The sequence below is a fragment of the Nannospalax galili genome, unplaced genomic scaffold (genome assembly GCF_000622305.1).
Source record: "Nannospalax galili isolate Female #2095 unplaced genomic scaffold, S.galili_v1.0 scaffold676, whole genome shotgun sequence".
Taxonomy (NCBI): domain Eukaryota; kingdom Metazoa; phylum Chordata; class Mammalia; order Rodentia; family Spalacidae; genus Nannospalax; species Nannospalax galili.
The window spans coordinates 1123500-1149372 of NW_008337446.1; the positions used below are offsets into that span (position 1 = coordinate 1123500).

Genomic DNA, 25873 nt, shown 5'->3' on the forward strand with positions numbered 1-25873 from the left:
CAAATTAATAAAGACTCTCAACTGCCAGACAACTCTGATGAGAAATATAAAATACTGGGCTTCTTTGGTTTTCCAGAAATACTACAAGTTTTAAAATAGCTGCTAAGAAGCAAAGAAGAAACAATATGTGGCAATAAAAATCTCAACAGTTAAAAAGATGAAAAAATACACCCAAATTTACCTGTTCTGTTTCAAAGATATCCCGAAGGTGTTCAAGGCCAAGGCTTTTAAGGAATTGGCTGATATTCATGTCAAGACCCGCGACTAAAACAGAAACATTAACATTTCTCAGAAATATCTTTAAAATCCTAAAAAAAGTTTCAGTATTTATGTAAAGGCATACTTCTTGACCTCTGGCTAATGCAGATGGTTTTACATGGCATAAAATAAAGTTAAATGCACAGCAAACGTATACCTTATCTTTAGCATATCAGTAATAGTCCTACTAATTCTAATACAATTAGAGTACAGAGCTAGACTACAGATTTACATATTGTGAGATATATAGTGGACACTATGATATGGCATTAATTTTAATATAATAATACTATTTTATACAGTTTTAAAGATTTGTTAGTATTTTTACTTACATGTAGGTTTATGTGTCTATGTGCACATGAGTGCAGGTACCCACAGTGGCCAGAAGAGGGTGCTGGATCCCCTGGAGCTGGAGTTACATGTGGGTGTAAGCCACTCAAAGTGGGTGCTGGGAACTGAACTAGGGTCTGCAACAGCAGTAACTGCTACAGCCCATATTTGATATAATGCTTTTAATGAATTAAAAAAATATAAAGATACCAACTATTGTTCACTTCCATTCTTTTAAAACTAATTTTCATTATTTATGCATCTATAGTATTTGTGTGTGTACAGGTCAACCTCGGGTATCTTCCTCAATCATTCTCCACTTCATTCATTCATTCATTCATTCATTCATTCATTCATTCATAAAGTCTCTTACTGATCCTGAAGCTCACTGATTCGGCTAGACTGTCTGGCCAGCAAGTCCCAGTATCCTCTGGCTTTGCCTCCTCAGTACACTGGGAAATAGGTGTGTGTCACTGCACCCAGCTTTTCATATGTGTGCTAGTTATGGAAACTCAGGTCCTCATGCTGTGCACCAGCACTTTACTAAGACATTTCCCTAGGCCCTTAGTTTACATTCTTTAAATGATGTCAGTTGTTGTCTGACAAAATTTTTGTAGCATGACTTACTCAGTGCTTCAAAGAAATACTATGACTGGAAATGGAAATATTAGAATACAAAATACATAAACAACCAAAGACATGCAAAGGAATTTGGCAGACTTCTTTAATGAACTGTTTTTCTTTGGGTTTTTGAGACAGTCTCCCTAACGTATCCTCAGGCCGGCTCCAAACTCTGAACCCTTCTACCTCAGCCTCCCAAGGACTTTTTAGATTCTTTGTCTTTTCTTTCTTCTCTCTTTAGGTTCTCTTCTTCCTTCCCTTCCTTCCTCATTCACTTTCTTTCCTTTCTCTCTCCCTTCCCTTTCTATTTCCCTTTACCAGACCCCTTTTCTTTCCCCTCCTCCCTTCCATTTATCTTCCCCTCAGCTCTTTTTCACTCTTTCTGACAAGGTCTCACTGTGTAGTCCACAGCGTCCTTGAACTCATGATCCTCCTGCCTATGCCTGCTGAGTGCTGGAGTTTCGGGCATATGCCACCATGCCTAGCCTCAAGATACTTTTCTTATAACATGTTGTGTACATAAAAATTTAGAGGCAGGATATCTGTAAGTTTTTAATAATCAATAGAAAAAAAGCAGCTCTGGTTCATTAAGAAAAGTATAAACTAATAAACATTCGTAGGATATACCTACCTTCTCCTTCCTTCCTTTCCGTACCGGCTGCACCATCCCCTGCATTGGAGGCCCCTCCTACAGCCAGCTCCGCTAAAGGGCCAGTGAGGTTATCTATGCTGCTGGCAGCAGAGAGGCAGGAGGGGGTGGACGCTGGAGAGATCAGGGAGGCACTTACTACAGTCGCCTGAGGTTTAAAACAGGTTGGTAAGGCCTCGGGAGGCATGGCATCTATCAGCAAAGCTCGGATATCATCAGCCTAAAAGTAATAATTTAAAGAAACCACACAAAAAACATTATAAATGTTAAGTTTTCACTAAGTACCAAATGTTTTGTGAATTTTTTCTTTAATGAATGTCAGGCATGGAAATTGGTACTTGGCTAGAGGCACAAAGGGTATTAATTAGCATGGTGGCTATTAGTTGAAGCTGAAGTTAGCCAATTGATACTGAAAGTTAAAGAAAGTAGGGCTGGGGCTGGACTGGGAAGATGGCTCAGTGGTTAAGGGGACTGGCTACTCTTGTAGAGGACCCGGGTTCGGTTCTCAGCACCCACATGGAAGCTAACAACTGTCCGTAACTATAGCTCCAGTGTATTCAACGCCCTCTTCTGATCTCTGCAGGCATTGTACGACACAGTTGCACTTATATACATACAGGCAATATACCCATACACATAAAATAAAAATAATAACATTTTTAAAATAGAAAGCAAGGCTGATTTGCACAATGTTTGGCATCATGGACATGAGATATTATGGAAATAAGAAGATGAATTGTATGAACATATGGATTTGGCTAAGGACATTTCCAGAAAGAATGTGGATTCTGACACTGAGCTGCCTTGTATCTGCTGGTGACAAAGCACAAGACAGCAATGTACTAAAAAATAACTGGAGTTTTCCTTAAGGAAATACATTCCCCCAGAATTTGCTACATTGGAAAATAAAATTATCCATCATCCAAGTTTCTCAGCAGCAAAAGTTTCCCAAAGAAAAGTCAAAGAGCAAATCTTCAGTGGCAAAACAACAACTTCCTAGGAGTAAAAATAAGTCCAGTGATATGCATGTATCACCGACAAGCCTTGTAACACCTGTAAGGGAAAAGACTGTGAACTCGTAGCTAGAGCAAAGTCCTTCTAAGAATCTCCAGGGAATTTCCTCACAGCACTTCAGCTTGGAATCCAAATCAGAGAGGAACTTGGTGGGAAGAGATTTGTGGGCCTGGCTTTTTATCTGAATGAATGACAAGTAATTTGATAGAAAACTCAAATGGTTATAAAGCAATTGTACCAGTTCGGACTAACAGGGAGAGATAGGTCAAACTGAAGAAGGGCTTAGGAGCCCCACAATTTCTAGCAGCAGGCTGGGAAAGTCATTTAGCTGGAAATATGGGCCATTTCTTATGAAAAGGCGGGGATGATTCAGTAAGTATAGCCAAGGAGCTACAGAAAACCGTTCCCTGGGCAACAATGGGCTCCAATTATGGACCATTCTCTAGTTCTAGGCTAGATGGCTCTGATAACATGTGGGTGCCAGGATTAGAGAATTATTATGGACCAGAGACAGCTACCTGTCTCCACCTAGGAGGACTGTCAACACAGTTTTAATGTGAGAGGAATGTAAGTAATTTGGCCATAGCGTGGACAGTATAAAGATGGCCATAAAAAATCTTTGCATTTTTCCCTTCCACTGGGTAGAGTCCATTTTCCCATCTGATGACTGTAAATGTCTTCATGACCTGTTTTGCACAACAGCAGGTGGTAGAATGATAACATTCAGCTCTGGGCTCAGCCTTTAGGAGGAAAGAGAGTTTTGTCTTTGCCATCCTGAGAACAGTATCCTTATAAAGAATTCTATCAAGACTAGTAAACGATGAGCCATTATGTGGGGACAGAAAGAGGTTCGTCTCAGCCTTCCAGTTGCCTCTGCCAAGGGCCCAGGAATATAAGTGAAGTTGTCTTTATATTTCTGCTAAAGCGACCAGGTGTATGCAGCTACATGTGACCCCTGTAAGTCCAACCTAGGAGCCTCCCAGTCAGTGTAGAGAAGCATTATTAATATAAGTAACTAACTGTTCTGAAATAGTCTGTTACTCAGCAATCCATAAATGAAAGAGAATTTTGAAAATAGAAAAAGAATTGTGGCTTCAAAAATAAATCATCTATAACTTGTAAGTGTTGGATCTTTAGAAAGTTCAGGGAAGACAATGCAATGTTTTTAACAATATTTAGAAACAATTTAGTTGGTGGTTTAAAGATACTTCTAAAGTTTATTAATTTAATTTCCATTTCTATAAGGATAATAATCTGTTGCCCTGAGGAAATCTCTGAATATCTCATAGGCAGGCATAAATTACCATGTTAGCTACTCTACAGTAATATGCCATATATAGACAGTGCTAGAAACGTGTTTTTCTGTAATCTATGTACCTGTGCCCTGCAAACTAAGTAGGGCAAAGTAACTAACTTACTGTTTAGCTTATCTTAACAACTTAAAATAATACAGAAAGTGTGAGCCTCAAATCAATTTTAGAAGAGAAGGTTTTTATTCTAAGCAGAGTAAGCATAAGCACTCCAGAAGGTAACCCTGGAATGGAACGTCATGTCTGAAGTCATAACAAACAACACCTGCCATCTGAAATGAGGACTCACCGTTGCTAGATCTAAGGGTGTCTGGCCTTCTTGGTTCTTCATGGTTGGATCTGCACCATGTGCTAGAAGCAGGGCACATAACTGTGTTCTTCCTTTTTGGGCTGCTTCATGAAGAGGTGTAAATGCCCACTTATCTGTTGCATTTACACATGTGTTGTATTTTATCAGTAATGCTGCTATGTCAACATGCTGAGAAAAACATGAGGACACAAAGGGTTAAGGAGGAAACTAGTAAAGATACATCAAATATACCTGCTTTTATTTAACAACTCATTCTATACCTTAATATAAGTTTCTTCTAAAAAAAGAAAAATCCCTTTACCTGTGTTTTGGATTTGTTTTCTCCTAGAATCTCAATTACACAATCATGAATGCTTGGTTTTTGTTTTTACTTTCCCTGGTTTTCTTCCTTCCTTCCTTCCTTCCTTCCTTCCTTCCTTCCTTCCTTCTCTCTCTTTGTTTCTTTCAAGTATTTTGCTTATTATTTTTATTTTATGAGTATGAGTGTACTCCCTACATGTATGTAAGTGCACCTGTGTCATACAATGCCTGAAGAGGTTAGAAGAGGGCATCAGATCCCTGGAATTGGAGTTACGAATGGTTGTTAGTCACCATGTGGGTGCTAGGAATCGAACCTGGGTCCTGCCTCTGCCTCCCAAATACTGGGATTAAAGGTGTGAGCCACCACGCTCGGCACAACCTGTGTATTTTTTAAAAAGCATTTAGGATTGCTAGATTGATTATCACTAAGTATTTCTGAAATCCATCTCAACACTATTCTGTAATTTTATTTTGCAACTGGCACATTTGTGCTCCTTATGAATAACTGGAGCACTTTAGAACACTGCTGACCCAAGTTGTTGCTCAGCCACACCAAACTGAACATCTATGAGAATGGAAGATGGGGAGGACAGAAAGATCCCAAAATGGAACTGAAGGCACATCACTGTGTATACACTCCTTCATTCTATCTTTTCTGCTCTTCTGAGATCCCTTTTGAAAAAGAAAGAACAGGCAAGCACCTTTTCTGAGGCAGCACAAAAAGTGTGTGTGTGTGTGTGTTTTAAATATAATATAATTTATAATTTTACTGATTTTACAATCTCAATTTTAGAGAACAAAATAAAAATTTATTTCAAAAGTAAAGATCAATTAATTCCTAAGAAAAGTTTTGCATTGTTGATAATGTAATTAAACTAGGGATACTTCTGACAACATGTTATGTTTATCTTTTTATTATTTTATTTATTATTTTTTATTTTACGTGTTTGAGTATATTGTCTGCACGTGTGTAAGTGAACCCATGTCATGCAGTGCCTGAAGAGGCCAGACAAGGGCATCAGATTCCCTGGAACTGAAGTTACAGATGGTTGTTAGGTGCCATGTGGGTGATGGGAATCAAACTCAGGTCCTCTGCAAGAGCAGTCAGCACTCTTAACTGCTGAGCCATCTCTCTAGTCCCTATATTTATATTTTGTGATCCTTTCGGGATTATGAGAACATTATAAAACTAAATTTGTAGTTTTTGTTTTGACTTCTAACATGAAAGCTATACATAGCAGTCCCATCAAAAAATCATTTAAAACAAAATAAACGATAAATTTATCTTCTTTATTCAAAGGACATAATTTGGAAAAGCAAGTTCTGTTCAGTCAATCTAGAAGTGTGGGAGTGAGATCATAAGCAAATGAAGTTGTGTCTCCCCTGTTTATTAGAAGAGTAATAAAATTCCATAGAATGGTTTACACAGATTTGCCAAATTAGACCAAGGAAAACTACATGTTTGTATGTATGTGGGTGTATGAAATGAACTGTGTATCCACAATGTATCATAAAACTTTCTTTATACTGAATTTATAGTTTATGCTTAGCAAAACCAAATACATACTGGCTAAATTTGCCACCAAATGTCTAAGAAATCAGTGAACAGGAAGGGGCACTATCCAAGCAGACTCAACTATTATTCTTAAGTCTCTAAATCCTTTTAAAGTAGCTACAAAAGGACAAAGAATGGAAACTGATAATTAGGGCTGACAAATGCAAAAATAAGCTGCAGCTCAGTTCTACTGAGTATAGAACAGTAAAGCACTGAACTAGGAAAGGCCCTGAGCTCTGCTGGAATATTTCCAGGAGAAAGCATTTTAGCAGGGTTTCAGCATCTAGCTGTAACATAAATGCTAGAAATGACAAAAACAAAATAAAGACTGGAACAGTAGGAAGTAGGAAGAAAGGAAAGACACTTGGGTCCAGCTGAAGATATTATATAATTACACATGGTCTCTATTACAATGCTGTCATGAAATCTTTCAAATATTATAATTTTAGGGAAAACATTGCGAAATGATAAAAGAGAAAAGAGAATTAACCCAGCTGACTGATTTATACTTTTACCAGAGAATTACATGCTTATGGTAAGGAATAAATACCAGAGTTTTTATATTTACTGAAAAGCAGAGGAACTGTCATATATATGTTTACATTAAAAAATAATACTACATATTATAAAGAATATTAAAGAAGAATACTAAGGAGAATAAAGCACATCTCATTAATAAGAATTCTCATGCAACTTGTAACTTTTATTTAAGCTTCTTAAACTATAAGTGTTTGACAAGAAGATATTAGATGCCCTGGCACTGGAGTTTTACAGGCGGTTGTTAGTTGCTATGTAGGTACTAGAAACTGAACCCAAGTCCTCTGTATCAGCAGTCAGTGCTCTTAACAGCTGAGCAATCTCTCTATCCCCTATTTTAAAAACTGTAACAGAGGCCCCAAAGATATATAGATAACAGACTAAGCTCTCTAGAGAAAAAAAAGATACATATGAATCAAGAAATAAAATTACCAACAAATAACTATATACATTTTAAAACATTTTACTATTTTATCTCTAAGTTATTAAATTAATCTGTGTCTATTTAATACTGATAATGAGCTGGTCAAACATGGACTATCCCTAAGAAATGTCACGGGACCGTTACTTTGACTGGTTCCTACATGAACTGTGGAGCCAGTTAGGCTATAATATCATTATCCATAATAGGCTTTTACTGTGTCTTAGGTTAGAAAATGATCTCACTTAGTCATTTTGATAACTGTAAAGAAGGTCTTAACTTCTAACTTCTTCTAGTAAAAAGTACAGAAAATGGGACACAAGACTGGCATTTGGTAAAGAGTGATGAGTCAATGTGTAAATGAGTGAAGACTGAATGTCAAAGGTTTAGACTCAAGTTCAGGTCTTTTCATGACATCAAAGATGTCTGCATGGGCTCATTATGCTACAATATACCACATTTTCCCAACAAGCTGAAAATGGAAAGAGAGCATAGCTTTATGGAAAAGCTATCCTTAGATATCAATGAGTTAACACTGTCCTACAACCACTTTGCAATTTGCTTTATTTCTATCATAGAAGCCAGATATAGAAGTCATTCTATACCAGTGAGAGGGCCACAAAACAGACATTCAAAGGATATATATGGATATATTATGTGACAAGGCCAGTTCAAGCATCATTAAGATGAATATAATCTGTTTTGTTTTCCTTAACCAGAGAAATATAAAGTGGAGTTCTACAATGCTATTAAAATATCCAGCTAAGGCATAAGGTAACCTAGGAGGGAACTTTTACAAAGGATAGTTTCACTGAATTCTTATTGTTTTGGCATTACTACACAGTGGAAAACTCAAATGGATTCACTGAAAGTCAAGGACCACCTGTATCATGCTGATATTAGTCCTTGTTTTGAGACTGAGGGAAATACTGATAAGTTAGTGAGACTGCAGATTTAAAAATAACACTGAATACAATTATTTTGTAGAGCAGAGATTCTCAAGGGAGAGGATGACCTTCCTGCCTACTGCCTCATTGTGTCATGAAAGAGATTACAGATGGGATAGCCCATAGCAATAAAATAATAATAATTAAAAAAAAGGTCACGAAACCATGAAGGAATGATTTTAGTGAATTAACTATACAGTTATTAACTCATAGGTATTTGATTTTTAAACTTACACATGAGTTTAATACATGAAGGATTTTTTTCAGTGACTCAAATAATTCATCCACATAGTAAGGTAAACATAATCTGGCATGAGCACATTATTTAGCTCATTTGCCTTCTTCAATATAAGGATGGGATGAACTAAAGTGGTCAAAAACTCTTAACAGGCATCTTCTCACAACCTGGAGAACTTTCTGCTCACTTTCACATTAGTAAACTATTTTCATTTACAAAGAACTAAATAGGAGCAGTTTGATAAAAACAAATGGTAACAATAAAAGACAGGAGAAAAAAATACTCTATTTAAAAAAAATCTATTTTTTTCTTACTTTGGAGATAGAAAAGGAAAGCAGGAACTGTGGATTTTAAGCAAGTGGCTGAACAGCTGATATACAGTTGGTATACAGTTTGATAGAGCTCAGCTGATTAAAATCCCAAGTGAAAGTCCAATCAACCTTTCAAGCATTGTAGCTGTATTCAACAGGAAAAGGAACACATATAGTGCTTGATGTCATTTGTCAGAACTAGAACTGCCCAAGGCCCACTCAGGTCTGATGCCTCGCAGCAGAAATAAGATGAACACCAAAGTTCATGAGCTTACGACGTGTTTCTACATATCCCTATTGACTATAAAAATCCCTAGATGACAGTGCATGCACACCAGCTGTTCAACTACTTGCTTAAAATTTTTAAGATTCTGAGGATAAATATAAGCAACTATAATTCCATGCCTACTTAGGAGCCTCCTGGCTTTTATACTTTCTAAAATCTATATGAGGTAGTGGTAAGATATCTATCTATATATTCTATATCCATAAATACTAACCAAGTACACATTATGCACATATTATTGTGTTAGATAATATACAGAGACAGGGAGCTTTTAAAAGTTTGGTGTTGACCGAAAAATAAAGTTAACTGAGACGGTGAAACGAAATGGAAACAGAAGAATAAAACTGTGCTCAACTAGGTTCTGGTTAGAAGTCAATTCTTACCATGCAGGATATATTTCATAAAGTGATAAATGCCAGGAAAATCTTCTAGATTTAGATTCTAACTTTAACATGCTCACCCCATAAGACGCTGCATTGTGAAGAGGAATTAAACCTCCTTTGTCCTGGGCATTAACATCCGCTCCATGCTCTAGAAGGTATTCGGCTACTTCCAGGTTATTGTAGCCTGCTATTAAGAGTAAAGAAGGGAGCCATGTCAGGTTAAGACAAGAAATATAGCTTACATATAAGCAAATGACAACCAGAAAAAAAAAATTTAATTCTTTTGGATTCAAAAGCTAACACTATTCTCGCATTACTGAGAGACTTTACAGTAAGTATACAACATTTGCCAATTGAAAGTAGTTCTTAGGAAAAAAAAAAAAAAAAAGAAAGAAAGTAGTTTTAGGGGCTGAACATGTTGGGGCAGGCCTTTAATTCCAGCACCTGGGAGACAGAGGCAGGTAGATCTCTGTCTGGTATCCATAGTGAGTTCCAGTCCGGCTGTGGCTAGAGGGAGACCCTGTCTCAAAAAACCCAACCAACCAAACAAGAACAACAAGCTAGAAGTAGTTCCTTTCATGTTCTTTGCTTCCACCACGTGCGTTCCAGGAACTGGAGGCTCTCAAGCCTGGTAGCAAGTGCCTTTACCTGCTGAGCCATCTTACTGACCCTCTTTTACATTTTTGGTATACTGTATTTTAGAAGGGAAAATGAGATGAGGAAGCACAGTGACACTTACCTGCCAGGTGCAGAGGTGTTGAGTTTCTGCCCTGGGTGTCTCTGCAGTTGATATTCTCTGGGGTACAGAGCTTCTGCACTCTGGCCAGGCAGCCCTTCTTGGCAGCATCCAATAAGGCAGCATCCCCCCTCAGTAAGTCCTGAATATCAGTGTCTCCTTCCTTGACCAAATCTAGGGGTGTATTTCCATCTCTGTTCTTCTTAGTTGGATCTGCCCCATGCTGTAAAGACAAATACCAAATGGTGTGTGTGGTTTTGACAGCACCTTTGTACAAAGGGGTAGGTAATATGTACATATTAGGTACTCAACTTTACACCTTTACTCATCTGGAAAGAAATCTATTCTATAAGCATTTTAAAAAGAGAATCCACATTCTGCTTTATTTTGCAAATATTTTATAACATTTTTCCACGTACTAATTAAAGCTTCAGGATCAACAGTGATGACGTCAGGAAGATACTGAGTATCTTGCCTGTCATGTAGTAAACTTTTCCTTAGACTTGAAGCTGTCTTTGTAAACTTCATTTTAAAAAAAAAATATTTTATTATTTTTGTTTTAGGTGTATGAATGTATTGCCTACATGTATGCAAGTGTACCCATGTTGTGCAATGCCCATGGAGGTCAGAAGAAGGCATCAGATCCCCTGGAACTGAGTTATGGACATGGTTGTCAACCGCCATGTGGGTGCTCGGAATCAAAACTGGGTCCTCTGCAAGAACAGTCGGTGCTCTTAACTGCTGAGCCATCTCTCCAGCTCAGAAACTTCTTTTCTTTTAATAATGATCTGAATGTTAATTCTAGCTAGATTTCATTTGCACAAAGATATATATAACTTTTTTAGTGGTACTGGTGATTATAACAAGGGCCCAACACATGCTAGGCAAGCACTCTGAGCTATAGCCCAGCTCACATGACAAAGATATTTAGGAGGCATTATGAAAAACAAAAACGAATAAACACAGGTTGGATAAAGTTTAATTCTAAACACCATCAACAAAAAAGTTTCAGTTTTAAAAACATATTTCATTATCTTATTGCAAATCAGATATTTAAGTGTTTAAAAAATACACACATACACATAAAATAAAAATGAATAAATAAACTTTAAAAAAAATTTAAAAATTATCTACACCTATAAAATAAATAGGTCAAGAAGGATTTTTATTATATGCATGATACAGACTACTGTTGACCAATGTGGAAATTATAAATTGTACTTACATATAACCAGAACAATTTTCCTCTAGTTAAGATAGGAAACCACATAACTACATGTCTTACATGACACATGTAACTGATACTCAATAAGGAATGAGTTAATGTGATAAAGTAACAATAGTTAATAATGGTGGTAGCAATAATCATACTGTAAAGAACAACTTGACTGAAAACTTTCCTTGGACCATTTTTTTTTTCTAATATCAATATTACATCTATCGGTCAGTCCATGCAAATTAAGTAAACTCTCTCCAAAAATTCCTTGATGAACTGTGATAGAATGACCTTAATCAAATCTCCTCAGAAAGACTGTCTGGTACTACTCAAAGCTATGTATCATATCACACTGTGACTTTCCTCTGCAAAACAGAAAGCAGATGCAGTCTTCTCAGCACCTGTTTTTAATAGAACAAAATACTCTGATTTAATTTCAAGTAATGGCTCAAACACAGAAAACTACTTTATAGCTACATACTTTTAGAAGGAGCTTGCAAATTTCATATTTCCCCTTAGCGGCTGCTTCATGAAGAGGGGTAAATTTCCACAAGTCCGCCACATTGACAGAAGCTCCATGCCTCACCAAGAGCTCAGCTACCTCGTAGTGCCCATAAGAACAGGCATTATGAAGCGGTACCAGGCCGCTAAACAAAAGAAAATTAAAGTTACAAAACACAACTTTTGTTAAAATGATTGTTACAGCACTTGAGAAGTGGATACGGAAGGGTCAGGAGTTCTAGGTCACCCTTGGCTACACTGGGAGTTCAAAGCCAGCCTGGGCTATATGAGACCCCGTCAGTAAGAACTACCACCACCACCACCACCTTCTTTTATGGCCTGGCTATATTGAACATCCACTCAAAGAGAAAGAATTTCTCTTTAAGATATGGTCATTCATATCTAAGTAAAAATTAATAAATTTTAGCTTTATTTTTAATTTTGATGAATTATTGTTGTGAATGTGTGCATGGTGTACGTATATGTACAGGATGTGTGTGGTGGGGGTGCATGTGCCATGGTATACATGTGGAGGTCAGAGGAGAACTTTATGGAGTAAGTTCTTTCTGTCAACCTTTCTTTTTAGTTGTTATTAATATTTTATTTATTACTTTAATGTGTATGAGTGTATCACCTACATATAGGTAGGTGCACTCGTGTCATGCAATGCCCACAGAGGTCAGAAGAGGGTACCAGATCCCCTGGAACTGGAGTTACAGATAGTTGTTAGCTGCTACGTGGATGCTGGGAATTGAACCCGGGTCCTCTGCAAGAGCAGCCAGTGCTCTTAACCAGTGAGCCATCTCACCAGCCCTCCTTCTACCTTTCTGTAGGTTCCAGGGATCAAATTCAGGTCACGAGGCTTACATATCAAGCACCTTTATTTGATGCACAGTTGTAACTCACCCCAGGACAAGGAAAAAGGAATGCAGTGAGATCTCTGCCTGAGTACACAGATACAGTTCAGCCTGTCAGGACCTTGTTGCACAGAGCACCCAATCAGAATATGTATATTACCATATATGGGAGACAAAGAAACTGAACTGTAAAGGGGAGCTAATAAATGGTATAAAAGGCTGATTCTTTCTTTGGTCTCTGTCTTTTGGGAGGAAACTACAGAGCCAGGTATTGGCAAGAATAAACTGCTTCCTGGAGGAAAGAAAGGCTCAGTGTCTCCTCTCTGCACTTGCAACACATTCCTTTAACTAATCCACGCATTAATAATTAAAAATATTCCTTCCAACATAAGGTCTCCTTATGTCACAGCAATCATTAGCCTTGAAATACATGTAGAAATATACACATAGAATAAAATACCATCAAAATACTTTTATTTTGGTAGTACTGGAGATCAAACCCAGGGCTTATGCATGCTAGGCAGGTGCTCTACCACTGAGTGATACCTCAGTCTTTTCTATTTTGAGACAAGGTCTCACTACATTATGCAAGACAGTATTGAACTCACTCAATAGCTTAACAGACTTTGAACTCACAATACTACTATCTCAATCTCCCAAGTGAAGGAAATTATAGGCCTGTACTACCAGGTCTAACACAATACTTTAAATTCCAGGTTTCAACCCAGAAATGTAAAGCTCTGTATACTACAAAGTACTATCAAGAATAACTAACCTACAGCCTGCTTTTCCCAGGATTCAGATTCTTTGATTTGGATTTTACTATTAAAAATTGTGAAGCTTACTTGTAAGATATACAGTATAGCAAATACACAGTATATACCATACACAAGGCAATTCTACTTAGGTAGGTTCCATCTTTTGTTTTGGTTCTTATTTTTAAATTCACAATGATTCAGTGGTGGTTTCCCTGAACAATTTAAATATTGAGATACCAAGCAATGAAAACTTTCAAGTGATTCAGAAGAGAATTCACTAAGGAAAAAAAAGATGCTAATTATACATTATAGTCAGTTAAGAATATCTAAGAAGCCAGAGTGGTCTGCATCCCTAATTCCCTACTGCAATTTGGGTAACCTCTTCAGAGGATGGTGTGATAAGAATAGGAGGTAGGAATTGGCTAGGCAGTTAGGTAAAAAGACCCCAAAGAAAAGTAACCAGTTTCTTGGCTAAAAGTCAACATACTCTGTTCCAAAGGCCCAAAAATGTCGAAAATATTTGGGAGCTTTTATCTAATCCTTAAAAGATTTCTATTTAAAAATTAAAAAAAACATGCATATATATTCTATATACCAAAAAAAAGAAAGAAAAAAAGAAAAAAGGAGGAAAAAAAATAAAAGAAAAAAGAGAAAAAAAAAAAAGAATATCTAGTTCCCTCATCTTATGAGCAAACTATTCTGGAGATGACTAAGTTCTGTAAAAGTGTGACAGTCTATGAAATGGAAGTCAAGAAGACATCCTCTCAGAAGTGGGGGACCAAAGACAAGGCAAAGGCAAGATATCAAGTGCCTTTTTATTTAGAGATGAGTGTCTTTTTAAAATCTGTGTTGAAATATGCTAGTACTAAAATGAGTTGGAAACAAATGCTGGCTGCTCTCTAGTGCACTACAATATTTTGAAACAGCTAGCAATACTGCTATTACATATTCATGTATGAGGCATCCCTTGAAAAAGATAAACACATAATGGTTAACTGAAGTCTAAATGGCACAATTTAACTCTGTAGCACTATGCTATGTAATTGTGTAGAAAGCTTCTGGCTTGTTTTGAGTAGGTATAAAATTAACTCAGAATATGGAAACTGATTTCAATTAAAATACTCTTCTCATATCTCTAAGTAGCTGCTTTAACTTTTGTCCAGATAGTCAAAGAATCCATCAAATTAATATAAAAAATACAGAATAAGGGGCTGGAGAGATGACTCAACAGTTTAGAGCACTGGCTGCTCTTGAAGAGAACCTGGGTTCAATTCCCAGCATCCACATGGTGGCTAACAACCATTCATAACTCCCGTTCCAGGGGATCCGATGCCCTCTTCTGACCATATCAGGCACTGCAGGACACAGGTGCATACAGGCAATACCCTCATACACATAAACTTAAAACAAAAACAAAAATAAATAAACAGAATATTTAAATTAGTAGAGACAAAATTATGTGTCTATATAATAGTAATGACTCTGGGATGGATGGCTTCTTTTTGGAAGAGAAAAAAAATAGACACACATATACATATATTTATGTATTTTTTAAAGTCTTTTTGAGACAGGGTTTCCTTGTAGCTCCAGCTGGCCTCGAACTCACTATGTAGATAAGGATGGCCTCAAACTCACAAAGTTCCACCTGCCTCTGCCTCCTGAATACTGGGATTAAAGGAAATTATATACTTTTAATAGCAAAAAATAAAATGGGATAAATAATTATAAATTATATGGAAATATTCATATAGTAAAATAAAATCCTTCACACAGGCATTAACAAGATGAGATCACTCCTGTACTGAATGGAAAGACATTCCAGATGCACTAGTAGGTCAACTTCAAATAGGCTACATAGGAAGGCATTGTCATGTATGCTAAAAGACACACTACCAACAACAATGCAAATACTGAGGTGCTAAGCAAGGAGAGCTCACAGTTTGAATGATTCAGAATTGGTGTATGCAATTGATAGTGCTGGAGAACTGCATACAAAGTGCTTATGCTGTATCTTTGGGGGCTAGATGATAGAATTTTCACTTTCTACACTGTACATTTGTATACTTTATGATTTAAAAAAAACATGCATATTACTGTAATGGGGAAAAGGTTGTACAACCTCAAAAGTCCTAATTTTTAGAAAGCTAACTATAAAGAGAATGAAGGGCAAACAGCTGAATTTTGACACATACCCTTTGTCTTTGGCATGGACATCTGCTCCGTGATGTAGAAGGTACTCCACAACAGACACTCGGTTATAACCTGCAGCAAAGTGCAAGGGTGTAGAATGCCGGCCCTCCAGATCTCTGCAATTCACATTCTGAGGGCTACAAAGTTGCTTTTGTGGTGTACATCCAGAGAAACAGAGAGACAATAGGAACATTAACATTTATTCATAGATTTTCCTCCAAAAACATTGTAGCAGTTTGGATCACTGCAATTTCAGTCAATATTTTCCACATATTAGATAATAAAAATGATGGTTAAAAAAAAAATCAGTATTATAGCCAGGCATGGTGGGACACATCTAAAATCCCAGTACTAGGAAGGGTGAGGTAGGAGGATCTACAATTGGAGGCCAGCATGGGTTACTTGGTGAATTGAGAACAGTCTGGGCCACAAAGCTGTCTTAAAAAAACCAAAAGGAGCTGGGCGTGGTGGCGCACGCCTTTAATCCCAGCACTTGGGAGGTAGAGGCAGGCAGATCTCTGTGAGTTCAAGGCCAGCCTGGTCTACATAGTGAGTTCCAGGACAGCTGGGGCTTACAGGGAGACCCTGCTTCAAAAAGACCAAAAAAAAAAAAAGACCCAAAAAACCCAAAAAGAGAATCAACATCTTTGGCTTTATAGTGACACAAGTACTCTTACTATAGGATAATTTAATCTTTATCAACATGCCCTGGGTCCAAACCCTAATCCAACAGAAAATCCCACAGGGCAGGCATTTCTAACAAATGAAGCCTCCCTTCTCATATCTGTCTATCCTGCCTCCCTAAGCTGCTCACACAGGGATCTGCTAGTGTTACTAGAATGCTCTTAGTTGTTCTATGCTCAAATCAGACCCACTTAAACTGGCTACCCAGAACTATACTCCGAGTTGTTTCCTTTAACGTGGGTCAGGAAATATCCGCTTTTAAAATTTACAAGTTCTTCTATTTCATTTCTTTAGGAATGTCAAAGCAATAGCCTCCCTTGCCCTCTGGGCAAGGCAGGTTGATAGCCTAGGCTATCATTGAACTTACAACAATCCTTCTGCCTCAGCTTCTTGATAGGATTAAACATACAGGTTGCCACACCCAACTAACTTCTAATATTTTCTAAAGTCCTTAAAAAAAAAAAAACTTACTAAACTGAATTCTCAATTTGTTCTTTGTTCTGACCCTTGCATTCCACTGATAAAAATAATTTTTCCTTTACTGTAAATGCATTGTTTAGGAAACCTGAAGATATATTATTTGCCCATTACATATAGATAGAATTAAAAACTATATTTTGCCCAATGTGATAACTTAGGTAAACCTGACAACCTGAACTCAAAGCCCAGGTCCTATATGGTAGGAAAAGAAAATTAACTCCCAACAAATAGTATAACATAAAGATTAACACACTTGCACACCCCTCCCCCATCCCACTCACAGAATTAAATAAAATGTAATAAAAATGTGTGTATATCTATCTTTTTCTTGTTTTTTTTTTAAATGGCTTAATTGCTATAAGACACACACTTGGAAAATCTTATTAGTAAAGAATTCTCCTGTCTGTAGATATACCCTGCCCACTTGCTTTTTATTCTGTTAAACCTTAAACAACAGCAAGAAAAGTTAGTATTTGAGTAGTTTTGTTTAGAAGCTTCAAAATGAACTGGGTAGCCAAATTTCAACAGCACTACCCAGACCATTAAAGACGTAGAATTACCTTCACAGTTTCCAAGTCACCAGCTTTGGATGCCTCCAGGAGTCGATAGTCCACATCAGAAGTGCGTATTGGGGTACTCTCTGTAGGAAAGAAAAGGATGGACTTGGGGTACTGCAGGAAGGTATGGAAGGAAGACTGTTCAGTGAGTAAAATAAGGCCAAGAGGTTGGGCATTTCTGTGATGTAATACAATGGTTCTTTCCCCAATCTTTTTCATATAAGAAGTATTTTCTTACTTCAATTTATATATCATGCTAAGCCAGATTTAAATATATTAATACAGAGAAATACCTTTCTATCGTCATTATCCCATCCACCATTTCCTGGCTAAAAATGATTACAAAGGGGAATGAGAAAACCTAGAACCAAGAAACCAAACCTAGCTTCAGAATTTGTTGAATTTCACAAAGCTATAGCAAAGTTTTGATGCAGATCTGTTTGTAAATCTAGGGAAGCTACTGGATTTTCATGGCTTATTTCTTTTTAGCTTAAGTGTCCTAAGTATAAAACACAAACATTACTTCTCAAAGTAAAATGACTATAGACAGAGAATAATCTGTGAACAAAATAAAAAGCCTACTATAGACATTTAATTCATATTTCTATAATGGCTTCAGAAGTGCAGTTTCAAATGTCTGTATAATTGGAATGCATGAAACTAACGCTCAATTGAATATAATTATAATTAAATTGGGTTGCTAGGTTTGGAGGCTTACAGAGGAGGCATTTTGATTAATACAATATAAACATACCAAAAATCATTCAACATTGGCTCAAATAAATGGGCTTCTAAAGAAAAAAGTTTGTATTGTCCAAAATATGTTCACATTAAAGTGAGGCTTTTATAAAGCATGTGTACCAGTACATATGGAGTGCAGGACTGGACTGTAGGTCCGGGCCCTAGAAAAGACTTTGGACAATCATGCAATATTTTAGTTTTTTATATTTTCATTTTATTATTATGCATGGGGGTGGGACACATGTGTACATCATGGCACACATGTGGAGACTACAGGATAACTTTTAGGAGTTGGTTCTCTCCTACCATGGGTCCTGGAGATCTAACTTAGGTTGTCAGGCTTGCTTGGCAAGTACCTTTATCCATTGAGCCATTTTTGCAAGCCCGATACTTAGATTTTACATTTAAAAAGAGCTGGTTTCCCTCAAAGTCTCTTTCAGATTTAAGACTGCATTATCTTACAATCAAAGACAGTATTTGAATTCACTGTCGAAGTGTGAAGATCAAGTGAGGCTATGAAAAGGTTTCATATTTTAGAAGAAATACTTTAGTTCTTCTAAAGTGCTTTGTTCAGAAGAGTGACTTTTATAGATGAAGTTGTGAGAATTCCTCAGTGGAATACCATTTATTTGATCATATTTAGTACTTAGCATATTTTAATAATTAGCAGATAAAATACTAAGACTACAGAGGAAAGAAGAGTATTTCAAATAATGAAGTATATTTTAAAATTACTTTTCTTTAAAAGTGTTACACTGCATTTGGAATTGCTGAGGAGAGGAACCAGATCTGTGTTCCTCTTCAAATTCCTTCTCCCAGACAGAACAATTCATAAAGCATTTGTTGAACTGATTTCTGGTTACTTCATATTAGGGTCAATGTGTCGAGCCTTAGCTCTTCTTTTGGCTGCCTTTATTCTGTTCTTTTCTGAATCATCTAACTGTACATGTATGTGCACTACTGTGTTTATATGTAAGAATGTCTCTCTACCATGTTCTATGACAGTGATTTTGGCAACTGACGAAACTCACCAAAACACCCATGGTATCTTTACTGGCAAACTATGTTGATGAGGAATGACAAGAGTAGAATTTTTCAGGCAAGCAAAATGTCTTGTACACATATAAGAGTGTGTCTAAGAACTATGGTACAGAAAGGTTTAGTCATGGTCAAAGAGGGAAAGTAAGTTATATACGCTGATTTATCACTATACCAATTGTGGGGTTCTGCATCTGTTATAAACCTACAGCAGGCTTAGAACAGACTTGTTTTTAGAAAAAATATAGCAGGACTTGGTAGAACAACTCTCAGGTACTAGAGAGGGTGAGGCAGGAAGATTACAAATTCAAGGACTGCCTGGGCTACACAGTGAGTACAAGGATAGTCTAGGCAACTTAGTGAGACCTTATCTCAAAATGGAAGGCAGCTATGCTCACCACTATACCACCAACACCTTATCTCAAAATGAAAAGTAAAATGAGAGCTGGGTATGTAAAAATATTAGTATACAAACCAACATCCTTTTCCAAACATAAAATAATGCCAATTAAAACAAAACAAAACAAAACCTAAAACCTTTAATTAAAAGTTTTTTAAAAATTTAAATTTACTTTTTATGAATGTTTTGCCTACATGTATATAAGTACACCATGTGAATACAATGCCCACAAAGGCCAGAAGAGAGCATCAGATCCCTGGGAACTGGAGTTACAAGTGGTTGTTAGCTACCATGTGGGTGCTGGGAACCAAACCTGGGTCCTCTGCAAGAGCAACCAGTGCTCTTAACCATGGAGTCATCTCTCCAATCCCAAGAGGTATTTCAAGGCCCTATTTACCAGATAGCTCTATCATTTTCATTATCTTTCTAGATCCATAGTGAACGTGACATACTAACAAGTTCTACTAGTTCCTAAATTAAGCATTTACTTACCTATATGTATCACTAATTAATTTTAAAGCAGGATTATAAAAGTAATTGAAATTTTTATTTATGATTCAATATTCCCTTTTATTTTCCTCAGAAGTCACATATTTGAACTGCTTTTACTTAGAAGGCATTTTAAAAGCATCACATGGGTCTAATTTACTTGATTTCTTCAATGTTTCATCCCTAGTTTGTTAACCAGCACTAAAAATTATGTGTAGTATTGTTAGAAAGTTTTATGTATAGACTATACTTTTGCCTGACTTATCGTTATAACTATAGAAAGTAACTTAAAATTTAGTACTAAATGATTCTCAGCAAAAGGCATAAGAGAATATTTTATAGTGCTTTCACAAAAAAAATCACAACTTAAAAAATTAGTATAAGTGAGAAAAATATTTTCTATCGAGGGAGTAAAATGATCTTTCAGCAAATATTCCAATGCTCTGTACAAGTCAAGTATTTTATAGTTCAAGCTCACAATCTTATACTGGAAAATTCTACCCCTTAAGAGAGCTTTTACTCATTTTGACAATGAGGATATCCTAGATAGGCTTTCCTTCACTAGATGGAAGTCAAAAGATTGCCATCTAAGAGTGAACCAGGAGGAGGAAAAGAATCTTAATCATGAGTTTTCTTAATGTTGCAATATTATTTTTTGAGGCTGTTTCGCTAAGGAAAGATATTTATCCTCATCTCCATGTATCTTGAAAGGTTCCAAGCTTCAGTGTGCAGCAGTGATTCTCAACTGGGCTATTCTTCTTGGGAGCCCTTAAAAATGTGTAGGGTCAGTTTTGGGTTTCTAGCATCATTTGTCCAAGTTATATAATTATACATTTTACCATAACTATCATGTTCTTCCTTATATTATATATTCTATGTAGTATACTATATTATATATTACATTACATACAATGTATTGCATTATACAGAAGTTCACATTGTGCACTCTGGCTGACCTAGAACTTGCTGTATACACCGGACTGGCCTTGAACTTACTGGGATTAAAGGTGTGGGCTACTATGTCTGACTAGTTAGGGTTTTTTGATGTAGGTGTTTGGGAAGTTTTAATGTAGATTTTATTCAAAAAGACCAAAAAAAAAAAAAAAAGATAGATCATATGACATACATCAGATAATCTAAGATTTTTAATTCTGAATAGTAAAATTGATGTCCTAAAATATTTGCTATAAGATGGAGGCATCGTGCCTTAGAGTAAAGCAGTGTGGGCCAGAGGCAGTAAAGAGTGACCTGGATTCCGACTGCTAGTCTATAGTCTTCGCCATCTCACTCTTTCAGTTTTTGTCATTCTACAGTAGACATAATTCACAGACAAAATTCAAAGGATATGAAAGAAGAGCCAATTATATTAAAATTCCTTCACATCTCATTTGTAAGTTTTCAGTAAGCTGACAGTTACTCTCTAGTTTGGGAAGAAGGAGTCAGTACTTGTTTTCTTATCACTTTTATGTTTGATCTCTGTCAACAAACTAAATAAAATATCTCACATTGCACTGGCATTCACTGTGATGTTCATGAAGAGCTTCTAAGTACATTTAAATCAGGAAAATATAATCTCAGAACAGCTTAACTGCCTAATTGAAATTAAGAAAGACAAAAAATTGGTTAGACTAGGCCATATGTAAGAACAACTGAAAGCCTGGAGTGGTGGTGGTACACACTCTTAATCCCAGCACTTACTTGGGAGACAAGAGGCAGGTGGATTGAGGCCAGGCCTGTCTACACAGCAAGCTGCAGGCCAGCTGGGGCTACAGGGAGACCCTGTCTCAAAAAAACCCAACCACCACCTTCCACAAAACAAAACAAAACAAAACAAAACAAAACAAAACAAAACAAAACAAAAGAAAACAAAACAAAACAAAACAAAACAAAACAAAACAAAACAAAACAAAACAAAACAAAACAAAACAAAACAAAACAAAACAAAACAAAACAAAACAAAACAAAACAAAACAAAACAAAACAAAACAAAACAAAACAAAACAAAACAAAACAAAACAAAACAAAACAAAACAAAACAAAACAAAACAAAACAAAACAAAACAAAACAAAACAAAACAAAACAAAACAAAACAAAACAAAAGAAAACAAAACAAAAAAAACAAAACCCAAAGTAACAAAAAAAGAAAAAGAACAATTGAAGCTCATTAATTACAAAAGGAATGCCTTTGAATTTTCTCTATTTGTTAGAGCTACACTCCCATAATTTTATCTTGAATTTTAAGCCACTTTTGATTATGCTACCCTATAAGTCAGGTATTCAATTTCATGCTAAAGAAACATAAAGATGGTATAAATCTCCTGATATTTCCTCATCCTATCAAAAAAAGCAGATGGGGAAGGGCTAAACTGTAAGCAAAAAAAAGGCACAGAAGGGAAAGAAAAAAAATCAGGTGAAAAATATATTCGAAGGAGCTACTTAAAACAGGGGCATAAAGTCTGTGCATGGGTGGAAATGGGAAATGTAATCTAGTTGCAGTAACTCACCACTCAGAATCTGCTGTACTGCTTCGTTTCCCATTTGTGCTGCTGTAAAGCCTTGTAGGGAGATGATGGAGGGATCTGAGCCATAACTCAGCAGGAGGCGGCAGGTCTGCAGATGACCTGCTAGGGCAGCTCTATGCAAAGCAGTCTGACCAAGGGTGTCCAATGCATTCATCTGAAAAAAAAAAAAATATTGGGTGGCCACGTGAAAGTGCCATTTTTTTATACCTCAGAAAATAACACTATTATGTGAAAAATCAACTGTGAAAACTTTTTGGAAAATGTCATAGTTATTAACGTTTACTTACTAGTTCTATAGAAATAGCCTTATTTCAGTGGCCTTTCTCTGAGAGGTTTATTGAAAATCACAACATACCTTTCATTTCCCTAAATGAACATCTTTCTGCTGCTTCCCCTCAAAAACCAGAATGGAAGGCCGCTAAGGGTAGTAACTTTCATTCAATGCTTAGTGCCCACAATGAGTATGCTCACCAAATACCTCAGAATGAATAGATTTGATCACACTCAGAATATAACAAGCAAAGATTACCAATGTAGTGATTACATTTCTTTATTACCTTTAGGAAATATCTTATTACTCTGGTTGAGTATCCCTCATTTGAAATGCTTAGAATCAGACATATTTTAGATTTCAAATTCTTTTGGATTTATGGGTATTTATGTACAAATAATGAAATATCTTGAAAATAAGATCTAAACCCAAACTTAATTTGTTTCATTTACATCTTATACAAATAGCCTGAAGGTAACTTTTTTGGGTGTGCCACTTATTTTGACTGTGATGTATCATATGAGGCCAGGTATAGAATTAGCCATTGTATGAGTTGACAGTCAAAAGTTTCTGCTTCTGGAGCACTTCAGACTTCATACTTTCAGATCATGGATGCTCACCCTGCAACAAATACCCTAATTAAATAATAAATAATTTGAATGGAAAATGACTTGAGGATTTTGATGTTCCATTTTCAAACTGTGATGAATTTCTATGGGAAGCAAAGTAATTTAAATTTAGCTTTTATTAAGACTAAATGTTCAGCTTTAGAGTCATGCTCATGATTTGGTTAAACCTAACTAGCCTACTCTTTTAGAACATCCCAGTAAACACCCTGTAGTCCAGGCAGACCAAGGTCTATGCTCACTGGACATGCTGCTCCTTTCAGAGAATCCTTCTTCTGCCTTTCTGAATTATGAGATCCTGCACAAGTCTCCCCTTCTCCAAGTCCTCCTTCATCACTTGATGCCTCAATGATTACTGCCTTTCTCAACACCTGTGTTGATTTAGCACTTAACCATCTTCTAAATTATACCACTGTAGTAGTTTTTATCAAGTTGAACTAATTTCACTGAGGTTATGGACTGTGCCCTTGGAAGCTCGTAATAAGGGAGCAATCATAAAATTTCAGATATACGCAGATTATTCAAAACTTTTGTATCCTCTTACACCAAAAAGTTTGGAAAAATATTTAAGAGAATTGATCTCCCTGTTTTCCAGTGCTTCATCGTTACCAGTAAAGTTGTCATACTTGTTCAGATAAGGGCTCATTTAAATTCTTAATGTTTTTCATAAGACCCACCATGAAATTAACAATTTAATTCTGTAATATTTTCTGGCTGAAAAAAATGACTTTGTACATAACAGAAAAACATTGTTATTAATATTTATCAATGGAAAATACAAGCTGCCAAATTAAGAGTTTTGTATGAAAGTACTTCATTATAGAAGAAAAAAACCCCTAAAACTGCAAACATTCTAATCATTTACATTTTTCTAGAAATTGGGTGATAGATACTCTGAATTATTTAACTGTAATAATGAAGGATTCAGCTTGTTAAATCATGGAAATATGATTTGAAAGCTCACCTTCCAAAACACAGATCTTATCAAGATCTCAAATTAATGACTAATCCTTCAAGTAAAGTTGAATCCTTCATCATACCATTTAAAACCACCCCAAATTTATTCCCATGTTGCAATTTGACAGGCCTGCTGTGTTCCAGCTTTATCAGATGGTACTGGCTTTCCATTTTATAAAGGCATTGTTTTTCTTTTATTCCTTTAAAAATATTGTATTATTTTTATTTCATGTGTATGAGTGTACTGCCTGCATGTAGGGAGATTACACCTGTGTCAGAAGAGGGTGTTGGATTCCTTTGAAGTGGAGTTAGGATGGTTGTTAGTCACCAAGTGGGTGCTGGGAATCAAACCTGGGTCCTCTGCAAAAACAGCCAGTTGCTCTTAACCACTGAGCCATCTCTCCAATCTCAAAGGCATTGATTTTTAAAGTCATTAATAATGTAAAAATTACTTTGGGTCAAGAAGATTGTTGAAAACCAGTATCAAGGATGAGAAATATGTAAAGGTTTTCTGTAAATCTAGCACCAGCCAGTTTCACCTCCAGCATCTGAGCAAATCAACTGAACACTAGATCAAGTATCTTTGTGTCAAGAACACATTGTGTAAGAAGAGGTTCTTCCTACAGGTAAGTGTGGTAGAAATGAGAGCACTATGAAGAACTTACTCTGGAGAACTTTGTGTCTTATCAATGGAAGAAGTAATAATGTAGCTCAGTGGGGGAGGGGGGCTATAAGAGGTGTACAGATACGGGAGGGGTCTAAATATGATCAAAATGTATGAAATTTACAAAAATGAATTAAAATAAAAATATATAATGTATCAATCGCTATCAGAACTAATTTGTAAAATAGATTTAGTTTTAAAAGTTCCATTTGATGAGGACTGACTGCCATCTGTAGAAAGAAGTTGATAAGTTGGTCACATACTGAAATTTTTTTTTGTTTGTTTGTTTTTTAATCATTATTTTTTTATTTTTTTTTTTCATACAGAAGAATTCATTCCAAAGCAATTGACATTGAGACGTTTTCACATGCATTTCTAATCTCTATATGCATGACTATCACTGGTCACAGTCGCCCACCTTCTGAGCTCCTCGGCATCTGAGCATGAATACAAACTCGTCAGATAGACAGCCTTCCTCTCCCACTAGAGGCTCAATACTCTGCCATCCCTGTCACTGTCCACTGTGTTGTCAGAACCCTCATCCATTCCCCCCTGTCTGCCCTTCTGGTAAATCTAGTCAGCCAGAGGTCCCTGTTCCAGGAGGGTCAGCTGTTCCTCATCTACGGCAATCCATTGTCAATATTCCTTTGGATAGAATTGGGGTCTGCTGTTCATTTTTCCAGTAGTATGTTGGGTTACTGTCTGGAAGAGCCTT

At 36.4% G+C, this 25873-nt stretch overlaps 1 protein-coding gene across 1 annotated transcript in view; it reads right to left on the reverse strand.

Annotated features, from left to right (window-relative positions):
- The window catches only part of Tnks (tankyrase), a 214673-nt gene that overhangs the window by 25918 nt on the left and 162882 nt on the right, over nt 1-25873 (reverse strand). The window contains exons 12-20 of the mRNA XM_008832600.2: nt 22623-22794; nt 17453-17532; nt 15731-15876; nt 11904-12069; nt 10210-10429; nt 9548-9657; nt 4472-4660; nt 1841-2078; nt 182-264 (exon numbers count right to left, since the gene is read on the reverse strand). Of these exons, the coding sequence (XP_008830822.1) occupies nt 182-264; nt 1841-2078; nt 4472-4660; nt 9548-9657; nt 10210-10429; nt 11904-12069; nt 15731-15876; nt 17453-17532; nt 22623-22794 (1404 nt within the window). The remainder of the gene's footprint in view (nt 1-181; nt 265-1840; nt 2079-4471; nt 4661-9547; nt 9658-10209; nt 10430-11903; nt 12070-15730; nt 15877-17452; nt 17533-22622; nt 22795-25873) is intronic.